This window comes from Diplotaxodon limnothrissa, linkage group LG8, assembly GCF_057381915.1.
Source record: "Diplotaxodon limnothrissa isolate DT_005_m linkage group LG8, D_limnothrissa_male_GT1.1, whole genome shotgun sequence".
Classification (NCBI taxonomy): domain Eukaryota; kingdom Metazoa; phylum Chordata; class Actinopteri; order Cichliformes; family Cichlidae; genus Diplotaxodon; species Diplotaxodon limnothrissa.
In genome coordinates this window covers 20,309,369-20,321,437 of record NC_140603.1, presented here as the reverse complement: position 1 = coordinate 20,321,437, position 12,069 = coordinate 20,309,369, and the positions used below count along the sequence as shown (strand labels likewise).

Here is a 12,069-nt window from a genome sequence, read left to right as displayed (position 1 = left end):
ATGGTTGTGGCAGATGTCTGCCCCTCCCTGAGCCTGGTTCTGCTGGAGGTTTCTTCCTCTTAAAAGGGGAGTTTCTTTTTCCCACTGTCGCCAAATGTAACCTGACTGTTGTGGTTTTCAGTGTTATATTGTATGGCCTTTACATTATAATATAAAGTGTTTCGAGGCAACTGTTGTGATTCGGTGCTATATAAATAAAATTGAATTGAATAATTATGATGTGCGTCTTCTTCTCAGTTTGTTAGCAGCAATTATGTTTTCTTATTATTACTATTATTTTTATTGGCCATTGAACTAAGTTAATTCAAGGAATGGCATGATGTGCTGACCGTAATGCAATCCCATTATCATTTAGCCAGAAACATCCCAAAAAGTTGATTACTTTTCATCAATTGTTTAAAATTCCATACACACCAGCTGCATCAGCACATCTTTTATACACCTAAAACTTTCCTATAATTTCAAAACTTCTATATTAACAAGCATATTTTATTTAAGCTGTCAAACTATGTCTGTTCTTTGAATTGTTGCGGTAACAGACTCATAAATGACTAAACTTGTAATAAGAAGTCCACTAGGTTTACAAGAAACGGTTGATCGATTCCAATCCACACAGTCTTATCGCCACAGGCTAAAGATGGATAAAGGTCGGCAGCATCAGTGAGGGGGCAAATTTCTCCAGCTGACTGGACAGGTCGCACCCCCAGGCGTATGGCTGCGCTGAGCGGGGGGCTTTCCCCTCATGGCCGAGAGGTTTGCTGGACAAGGATTTAGGGTGAAATATCGCGTTTGTTTATTATTTTTATCATTGTTTATGCATCAGAAGTTGTTCAATAAACCATATTTTTCAGCCACAGTGAAGTTAAGAAGAAAAACCACTTGTTCTTGATTGACCGATCACTACATCTCTGCATCTTTACCTGACTTTTTGCAAACTGCGTCACAATTATTGTAAAATCCCATACATATCAGCAGCATACTTGATAATAACAACACCTTTTGTTTTGTTTTTGTGCATACATTTGGCATAGTGCCATTACAGGCACACTGGGACATATAAAAATATTGTGTATTATATTTCGGTTAATATTCATTTAACTACTCAATAATTTTTTTTAAAAACCCATAAAAAACATTTTTAAGCCAGAAAAATGGTTAAAAAATGACATTTTATAACCTAAAAGTTTGTTCATTCATTTACAATTATTCTTACATTTACTTAATGCAAAGTCAGTCTTCTTTGAGCTCTTATTTTGGTCTCCGTCTGAAGGAGCACCATCAGGTAACTGTTAATGGACAGGTAGCTTAGCGAGAATTTATTCCAGTGCTATCACTGAAAACTAAAAAAAACCCCACAAAAAATGCTGAGAATGAACCAAATTTAAACTACAGCTTTCCACAACGATACAGTATAGTTGTGAAAAACTGCACAGTCAAGTAAATATTCTGTGAGCTCATCACTTTAAGTGTACACGTTTACGTTAAACATAGCTGATTTATGCACTGTTAACACAAAAATATTCATTACAGCTGCTTTATTCTTTATCAAACCATCATAGTCTTTTGAGAATATGGACAAAAAGGCAGCATGGTTTATAGATGGAAATAAAGGCACCAGTAAATTAAACCGAACGTCAGCTTATAAATACAGTGGGGCAAAAAAGTATTTAGTCAGCCACCGATTGTGCAAGTTCCCCCACCTAAAATGATGACAGAGGTCAGTAATTTGCACCAGAGGTACACTTCAACTGTGAGAGACAGAATGTGAAAAAAAAATCCATGAATTCACATGGTAGGATTTGTAAAGAATTTATTCGTAAATTAGGGTGGAAAATAAGTATTTGGTCACCTCAAACAAGGAAAATCTCTGGCTCTCACAGACCTGTAACGTCTTCTGTAAGAAGCTTTTCTGTCCCCCACTCGTTACCTGTATGAATGGCACCTGTTTGAACTCATCATCTGTATAAAAGACACCTGTCCACAGCCTCAAACAGTCAGACTCCAAACTCCGCCATGGCCAAGACCAAAGAGCTTTCGAAGGACACCAGGAAAAGTATTGTAGACCTGCACCAGACTGGGAAGAGTGAATCTACAATAGGCAAGCAGCTTGGTGTGAAAAAATCAACTGTGGGAGCAATCATCAGAAAATGGAAGACATACAAGACCACTGATAATCTCCCTCGATCTGGGGCTCCACGCAAGATCTCATCCCGTGGGGTCAAAATGATCATGAGAACGGTGAGCAAAGATCCCAGAACCACACGGGGGGACCTGGTGAATGACCTGCAGAGAGCTGGGACCAAAGTAACAAAGGTCACCATCAGTAGGTGTCCTGAAGCGGGGGGAGAGCAATCCTGCAGCAGCGTTCTGCTGTACGGATCACTCTCTGGAGAGCTTTTTGGTCCTTCACACAGCTGTTCCCAAACCACGATGTCATGTTCTGTGTGAGGATGCTCTCCACAGCGCCTGTATAGAAAATCCTGAGGATCTTTGGAGAGACCCTGAACTTCCTCAGTTGTCGTAGGTGATACAGGCGCTGCCTAGCCTTTTTGGTCTGGACCTGAATGTAAGCAGCCCATGTCAGGTCTGAGGAGATGTGGACACCAAGATACTTGAAGGACTGCACCCTCTCCACTGGAGCTCCATTGATGATAATGGGCTTGTAGTCTCTGTGCTGACCCCTTCTGAAGTCCACCACCAGCTCCTTGGTCTTGCTGATGTTCAGCTGGACAGAATGGACAGAATGAATGGGGCCATGTATCGTGAGATTTTGAGCCAAAACCTCCTTCCATCAGTGAGAACTTTGAAGATGAAACGAGGCTGGGTCTTCCAACATGACAATGATCCAAAACACACCGCCCGGGCAACAAAGGAGTGGCTCCGTAAGAAGCATTTGAAAGTCCTGGAGTGGCCTAGCCAGTCTCCAGACCTCAACCCCATAGAAAATCTGTGGCGGGAGTTGAAAGTCCGTGTTGCTAAGCGACAGCCTCAAAACATCACTGCTCTCGAGAAGATCTGCATGGAGGAATGGGCCAAAATACCAGCTACTGTGTGTGCAAACCTGGTAAAGACCTATAGTAAACGTTTGACCTCTGTTATTGCCAACAAAGGTTATGTTACAAAGTATTGAGTTGTATTTTTGTTATTGACCAAATACTTATTTTCCACCCTGATTTACGAATAAATTCTTTACAAATCCTACCATGTGGATTCATGGATTTTTTTTTCACATTCTGTCTCTCACAGTTGAAGTGTACCTCTGGTGCAAATTACTGACCTCTGTCATCATTTTAGGTGGGGGAACTTGCACAATCGGTGGCTGACTAAATACTTTTTTGCCCCACTGTACTCTTTCCAGCAGGATGAAATTGAGAACGCTGGACACATGTGAGGACACTGTCCTGCAGCGCTAACACTCTTGCTGTTGCACTGCCTCTCCGCAGTCCCCAGCGATGAGTGATATGATGGAGTCTTTACCTGAGGCTATCTCTCCCCATGCACAACTAGTCGGAACTGAACTGCAAGGGCAATGAGGAGAGACTCCCCGTGGCTCCAAACAAAGGCAAAGGCTTCCAGCAGTAATCGGAAACTATCGTCTCTCCTCACGCTGCTTAAACCTGCAACCCCTGCTCAGTTATGATGACACTGCCAAATATGCCCTGTATCAAAGGAAACTGGATTGATTTGAGGGGCAGCTCTGTCAACCGCTCCCCAAGGTCACTCTGCCAGCATTTTGCAAAAAAAAAGGAAAGAAAAATAGGGCAGGATGTAAGAGTTGAAGCATTAAAAATTGCTGAGGACTGGCCTGGAGTCTGTCCAAGACAAAGTTAGAAGTACTTCACAAATCAATGCCTGCTCTCTGCATCCCCCACGCTTCTTTTATGCTCTGAAATGACAGAATGTAGTGCAAGCATTCTTTTTTTGAAACATCTGGTGTCAATATTGGAGCTTAACTTCAAAGAAATTACTGATAGCATTCTGCTCCCTTCAGTCAGAGATCTAGCATCTATTTAAGGCTGTGTTCTGCAGCTTCGAGACATGAGGTTTAAGTGAAGGGTAAAGATGTCCAAAAGGGGCCAAAGATGGGATGGCTTCGAGTGGAAAATGTGTGTAGATAAGCAGACAAAAAAAGAACCCTGAAAAGAAAAATGGCATACCGACAGTTGCGACGGTGTCGTCCTTGCCCTGGGTGAAGACCACCACTCGCTGCCTCTTCGTGTTCTCCTTGGGGAGGTTTTGGGTTTTCTTTGCAATCTCTGCGATGTCGTCTGTCTGTGAAAAACACCAGACCACCGGGTGAGAATGTGTTGAGTCGAGCGAATGCAACATGAGGAGCAATTTCTGAAGAGTTAATCAAAGATCACGTGTGTGACTGAGAGAGGTCAGATTTTTCCAATCCAGGCAGACACATCAAAGTGATAATGAAACCAGATGGGCTGTGAACCCATTTTGAAACAGATCAATAGGGACGCTCAATGAGGCTTCCACGCACTTACTGGAGAATTGCGAAAATATTAGAATGTCATATTCCCTAAGTGAGATGAAAATAAGCGTGTTAAGATATGCTGTTGTCAGATAAAGCTACTTCTGCAAGCTGAAGGGATAGGTGGTGCGTGTACTGTATCATTCTCTTCCTGAAACAGGCCATCTCTCCTCAGCATCTGCACTGAATGGATATTCTCGCCTGGAGACGACAGAACTCTCCAGAGTGCTTGCCTTTGATCATGAGAGGGATAAAAAAACCCACACCTGTCAGTGCTACTTTATTATTAACTCATCATGATGTACTATGAGCAGGTAGAACGTCTTTATCGCCGTCTCGCAGTGGGGTGGACTGCTTTTCTGTAATACAGCACACTGAGGAGCTAGCATTAGGGATACTAGATGCCTCTAGCATCTGTATCAAAGCGAACGCTTGAGCACCTTCAGGGGTGAGCAAATACTGTGATTATGGGAGTAATCAGAAAGATAGGCTCCAGCCCAGTACCACCAGGCTCACTGGCTCACTCAAACCAATGAGCTTTTTACACCTTTAAATGCTTCCCAAACGCCCTTTAATCAGGCCTGAGAGGTCCAGGGAGACCCAGAGCTGAGGAAAAATGGGTGTAACACTCTAAGTAAGTGCTAATGGTGAGGTTAATACAGAGGCCGTTAGCAGACGATGGCGAAAAAAAAGAGCAATTTGTCACTGTGACTGGATGTAACCACAAGCACTCCTCCAGACACTGAATGCAAAACCACACAAGGCTTCGGCACATTGTCACCCTTGGGTTTTATGTTCACTGACATAAAAAAAAGGGGCTCCACTGAGCTTTTAGGAGCTAAAATGTTCTAAAGGCCAGAGGTGGTAGGGCACACAATAACACAAACACAAGTTTACAAAAAAAGGAAGAAAAGAAGTGCCACATGGCTCTGAAGGCTGATTCAACAGGTGCTCTTCAGTAAAATGATATTTTAAGTTTACTTTTCAAGCAGTTCAGCAGGAAAAGAAACCTCACACGACTCTTCATTAGGATCTGACAAAGACGCAATCAGTCAGCCAACACCCATGACATGGTACGCAACCCATAGAAATAAAAGAAAATATCCAATCCATGTTGAAAAAAATCACAATAAGTGCTTTGCAAAATAAATAAATTAGTGCTTTACACTTTATTAGTGCTGGTTTGATCCCAGAAAAAGCCACCAAACCATCAAGAACTGCCTCAGGAAGGGCGTCCGGCACATCTGCAGATCCAATATATGTAGAGCTACCTGTGTGAATGTGTGAATAATGGAGCAGCTGAAAGTAGCTTTAGTATCAACAAAAGTAAATCTGTAAGGTAAATAAGTTGTGTGCTACATACATAAAATAGTAAAAAGGGTGTAAATGTTTTCTGTAAAGAGTTTTGTTTTACAAGGTGTTTCATTCCTAAGCTTATCACACTAAATGTGTCAAATGGAAACCCAGCATATCCAACTTTATCACATTGGAAGCTATCGTTAAAGCTACGCTAAAGTGCTAGTGTTTAAGTTTTCAAAGTATCTTCCAACTACTAGTCAGAAAATAAACTACCAAAAAAAATTAAAAATGCAGAAAATCTACCTTGTTGTTCAGACTTGAAAGCTTACTGGCCTGCAGTGTTACAATTCACAGTGTTTCTTGTTGAAGGAGGTTTTTTCAGTCTATCACCAGCTCCCATATAGATAACTATCACTTCTAGAGTGAGCACTTTTATAGCAAAGCCACAAAGAGGGGGGTCAAGGGTGCGATCAGCTTCTTTAAACTTTAAACAGCTCAAGTTTGTGTCTTTTGGAAACAAACCAACAGATGACTAAAAGACAAGACAGGAAGCTGTGAGTCTCGCTACTGGTCCACTTTCGGACACGTGATTTAGAAATAATTTTCTAATTGAATGTTTACTTCCCTACATATTTTGAGATTTCATCCTTTAGTATAAAAAACTTTTGACGTGCTACAATTGGATCTCCTGGGTTAGCCTTTACACGTACAAGCACACTTAACTTAACTTCCTCCTTTCTGCCAGGCAGAAACACTTACCTGACAAGCTCCCGGGGCAAAACGATACAGAAAAATAACGTTCAGCGCGAGTGCAGACAAATGACTTGACAAATGATATGGTCAATTTGGTTTACTACTGACAAATGGCAATATTTACAATTGTGAGGCAATTGATCAGACATAAATCAACAAACCGTGAAATATGAAAGCTCTACAAGGGTGTTAAATTGTGTTTCTGTGTTGAAGCCAGTGAGAAACTGATCGTTTCCACTGCATGCTGCTTGAGAAACACTGCGAGGGAGAGATTCAATTAGAGCTGTGATGCTGAGTTCTTTGAGCATTTAAAGGAAACAGATCACAATCAGGCGACTGTGTTCAGATCTGCTGATTGCTGTTTTGGAGAGGAAAGCTTTTTATCTTGTGTTTAAGCTGAAGAAGGGCTGCTGTCATTTTTGTTAGTCATCCATAATGTGATGATAACAGTGTTTCGGGATACATGTGGCGCTTTAGGGTCATAGAATCCAATTATAGTTCCCGACCTTCCCCAATTAACCTGGACTTTTACTGAACTTCAATCGACCTCAGTGGCCTTCATGTTTCGTTTCAGACAGCAAGTCTAACTTTTTGTCTTCTTTGGAGTCGGCAAATGTTAAAGAACAAATGTTTTTGGCTATAAGACTAAAATAAAAAACTACAAATGATAGAATATAATAATAAAATAATTGTAAGGTAAAAATGATTGTTTGAATATTGATGTTTTCAAGAAAACCTACTCTGCTTTGAACACAAGCCAACTTTATTTTACTTTTTAAAGCAATTCAAACCATTAGAATATGGTTAACAGGTGGTTTTCTATGGCATCAGAGGCTGCCACTGAACTATGAATTGAACAAATGCCTTCTGCTGCTAAAGGCAATCGGATAAGGCTGAAAGCTCTTCAAAATTTCTGGTAAGTGGATCTTGTAAGACTTGTAAGACTTTTTTAATCTAATTACTTGTGGAAGCTTATAAATGAGTCTTAAAATTAATTTATTTAATTAATATATGACATTTTAAATTATGGAGACCAGAAAAACCTAAAAAAGTAAATAAATAAATACAGTAAGTAGTTTAAAAAAATGTGTTATTAATATCCCAAAATCCATCAAAATATATGATAAAAAATCTTTCTAAAAATAATAATTAAAAAAAGCATAACTATCATGGTATTAAATATATAAAACGAGACTTAAATTATATTTCCGTACTTTAGTACAATATTTGTTCATAACCTATATGCATAGTTTGAATAACGAGTAAGTATAAATGTAAAAACAAAAAATAATAAGATTATTAATTGGGTTTTTTTATTAGCATTTAGTTTAGTTTTTTTTTATAATAGAGTAGAGTAGAGTAGAGTAGCCATTTATTGTCATTGTACATGTACAAGGAAACTGTGAAAATTATGGAGTTTTTCGAAATTTTTTGGGCCGTTTTTGACCTCTATACATTATGTAAAGATGACAAAACATATCCATATGAACTCATACAGGTGTACTGTGTATTTGTAAAAAAACAAATTTCCTCCGCTAACACTGCCTTAACAATTAATCCCCCATCTCCGGGTTGAATCAAAGTTTTACAGGCTAAAACTGTGCATATTCATATTTTTGAGGACTTGCCAGGGTATGACTGGTCTACGGGAGCTGGCCTGTACCAGTAAAGTTTAAAATGGTCACCAGAAAGTGACGAGAGGAGAAAAAAAAAGCGGTGAAGAAAACATCTTTGAACCACAGCCATCTAGAAATGCGCCAAGTACAGTACACACCACCGATGTTATCTGAGAAATCACATTCATCCAATGCAATTTCGCAGAGTGTTCTGCCAAATCAGGTTGACACGGAAAATGTCAAAGAATTGTAACTACTAGGAGAGTCTTCACTTTGCCCTTTGTGGGTTTTTTTTTCCATGTGAGGCCGCTCCATTACTAACACCTCCCCAATTCCACCACCCCCCTACAGCACCACCACCTCCGCCTTCATCCCTTCTCCTCTCTTAAACCTGTCACTGCCATCAGGATTGCATTTCTATTCCAGTCACGTTGATCACACCGTTAGTGATTCTGGATGACAATTACTCACACAGAGCAGAGACATATTCAAGGCAGCGCTACCTCTGAAAGAGAGAAGGCATTTAAAATACCTGAGCCCATGTGAAGGGAAGAAAAAAAAGCCTCGCATATCGGCTATTTGTGTTTTGATTTTTGCATTTAAATAGCAATGGAAGGAATATGCAAAAACACGAGGAAAAAATAGACTAAGGGAACGTTCACTTTACACTTAAGAGGCAGCCCCACGTTAAAACACACCGTGCTTTCTGTAATCTTCATTTCCATAATCCAAAATCACAGGTGGCTGTAATTTGGTTATTAAAAGACGACGGTGCGCGCTCAGTGTAGTGTAATGCTATGGCAGTGAAGAGGAGACATACAGTATGCGATCCCTGAGTGCAATGAAGATAATGAGGAGGCTTTTTAACCAGGCAACCTGATGAGCCCCACGCCTGCAGAGAAAAGCTTGAAACCATGCCCAACTTCTCAGCTTCCCAAGAGGCTTTTCAAAATTCAATAAATAACATCTGTAGGCGATGTTGGGTGCAGACCTAGCAGAGTGCGTCATAACAGAGAGCTGGCTGAACAAAGAAACCATGACGACTGCCAGGTTTCCATAGCAACTGCTGCAAGGCCTGGAGAGTATAATAGCACATCAATCACTGTCCAAAAAGAACTTCATTATCAGCAAAAATAAACCTTTAGGATCTTTTTAGTGTGCAATTGCTGGTCAACTCACCTCAAAGCCCAGCTCTTTGGCAAACGTGGCCGCCTCCTGGAAAAGATAAGACACAGACAAATGAGCAGTTAATTACAGAGTCACAAACAGAGCACAGTGTCGCACACCAGACGTGAAGTAAAGACATCTCGCTTCCCTCCGCTCCTCGCATGTCTGGCCATTTTCACTTGAGAATAAGTAACCTGAGTTAGTGTTGTTCTGCCAACTCCTGATTTAATAGGCGTGCAGCCCACCCATTTAAACTACAGCCTGACATCATCTCATCTTACCAGAGCAGCGTGAGATAACACCCCATCAGCCTCCAGCCTTGAAACCACCACTGAAACCATGAATATGTGCTAGTGTGTGGGAATCCCCAACACTGCAGGCATTCAGCGCCCACTTTATGTTGCTTTAGTCTCCTAACAGGTGCACTTAAACGTTTATGCAGGCTGTAGCGAGTTAATCGCGAAAACCGCTCACTGACGCCGTTTCATAGTTTAATGTAGTCTCCCAGTGGTCGCAGGTACAAGCTGGTGTTAGTAAAAAAAATCTAAAAATAATACACTTATAGCATTACAGGGCTCACAGAAACATTTAAAGTTTACTTCTATAACAAAGTATATTTAACAGCTAAATACACTGTAAAAAAAACATTTTAATGCATTCTCTGTAAAATTACAAATCTAAATATATATTTAAATTTAATACATAAAACAATTAAAACCAATGGAAAAATATATACGGGAACAACTTCAAAGTAAAACCTTTTAAGTATCTAAATAATGTTTTATATTATATAAAAGAGATAAATCACCAACTGAATGCCAAATGAACCATATCTGAAATGGGCATCGGCTGGAAAATGAAAATATACATTAAAAAAACCCAAAAAAATTAACCAATAAATGATGCATTTAAATACACTCAGAAAAGCAGTACTAACTACTGCTATAATTGATTCGTCATATTGTGCAGTCGTTAATGTAAAAAAACAATGAAGCTGTCTTCCAAGAACATGAACATTATCTGCAGTGTGGTAAGCTGTGATGTACAACATGTGAGTAATAAATAGGCCGTGTTACGATCCTCTAACTGATGACAGAAGCCGTTGCCTGTCAGCTCCGAACGATGTCACAAATTGTGACAGACAACCTCCTGCACTAAATTCACTTCTGACCCCAGACAGGATAATAAGTTGATGCTATGATTCTAAATAATCCAATTATCTGCAGGAGGAGGGTGTGTATGGGAGGGGGTGTGGTGTTTGTGTGACCTTGGGGAGAGGTTGACAACCTGGTCCTCAAACAGAAGGGGAGGAGATGACATGGAACAATAAGGTTACTGGTCCCTGGAGGAAAGCCTCATGGCTCCCTGGCTTGGATCAACATCACAGCACCAGCAATATGTCAATTCATCACCCCACCCTGCGCCCCTCACACACACAGGCTAGACAATTAGCTGCTGTAGTCGAGAAGCAGTTCTGTAATCAGCAGAAGGTAGTGTTCTCTTTTAACCTCTCTTTGCCTTTTCAATCTATCGAGGGCTTGGGTCTCACATTTATTTTCCTTTATTTACAACCACATATTGACTTTTCTCCTCAGGAACGCTCCATCACCAACTAGCACGAGGCAACGCGCAGGGACAAGAGCAGCCTGGAAAAATGTCTTGTCAAAACAGCAATATTTCATATCAAAGCATTTAAGAGACACACGAGTGAAGGCTGGAATAACTATAGTGCTGCCGAGCAGTGCATGGCTCTGCCTCTCTCTCTCTCTAGTTAGCAGCTATAATATTTGTGAGAAAAGCCTATCGAGAGAGTGTGGGTGTAAGAAGAACAGATAATTGAAGCAATGTCTATGAGCCACATGTGTACAGTGTAATCCCTTTTAGGAATTTATTAATTTCTAGTTGTTATGAATGCCAGCATCAAAAATATGTTGCGCTGTAAAGCTCGGCTAAAACTAATATACTGCTATGATAAATATTGCATGGCGGTAAATATGCAATTACCGAGACTACCCATACAGCCAATAAAACTGGAGCGATGGGCAATTAAAGCCACTGTTCCTTAAGGAGCTTATAGCGTTAATATTCAAAAATCTTATGTTTCAGGCTGCGCGTGTTGACATGTGCTGTTTTGGGATGTTGTGGTAGACGGTTTTTAAAATGACGGCCCATGTGCTTCTACAGCTGTTGCAGCAATGACAAGTGCTTGGAGTGACATCTGGGCGAAATCCTCTCGTGCTCGAAAGAAAGGAGGGGGAAAAGAAAAGGCATCTCGTTTGTTCGGAGATTGCTGTGATTGCACGCTCGCCTTTCATGATCTCCTTCGAGTCCGATTCCAAAAAAGAGAGACAGAGAGAGAGGACTCTTGCAGATCTCAGGGCTTGCATGTTCTCCTCCTTCTCCTCTTCGGGCAAACAAGGTAAAAGATAACAAAGCAGGCAGAGTGCATGAGCCCTCTGCAGCCATAGTTAGTATAAAGCTATCAGAATGTGTGAGATGTTGCTGCTGTCAGAGGCTTAAACAGTCAAAGGGATATTTTTAGAGAGCTTAAGCTAATAATCCAGAGCCCCGTCGGGGGGGTGGCGGGAGTCTACAATTTCTTTGCCAAGCAAAATGAAAGAGGAAATACACACTTCATGCAAAGGGCAGTTTTCAAAGTTTAACACTTTGTTTTTTATGACACTGTAAGTGACAGGAGCCTAGCGGGCCTTAAACAGTCAGAGCAGAAGCTGTATGTTGCATATTTTCTGT

At 40.7% G+C, this 12,069-nt stretch overlaps 1 protein-coding gene across 2 annotated transcripts in view; it reads right to left on the bottom strand.

Annotated features, from left to right (window-relative positions):
- The window catches only part of adkb (adenosine kinase b), a 136,680-nt gene that overhangs the window by 11,348 nt on the left and 113,263 nt on the right, over positions 1-12,069 (bottom strand). For both annotated transcript variants that reach the window (XM_085360810.1, XM_085360811.1), the window contains 2 exons: positions 9,331-9,366; positions 4,158-4,272 (listed from right to left, as the gene is read on the bottom strand). In XM_085360810.1, coding sequence (XP_085216936.1) covers positions 4,158-4,272; positions 9,331-9,366 — 151 coding nt within the window. The remainder of the gene's footprint in view (positions 1-4,157; positions 4,273-9,330; positions 9,367-12,069) is intronic.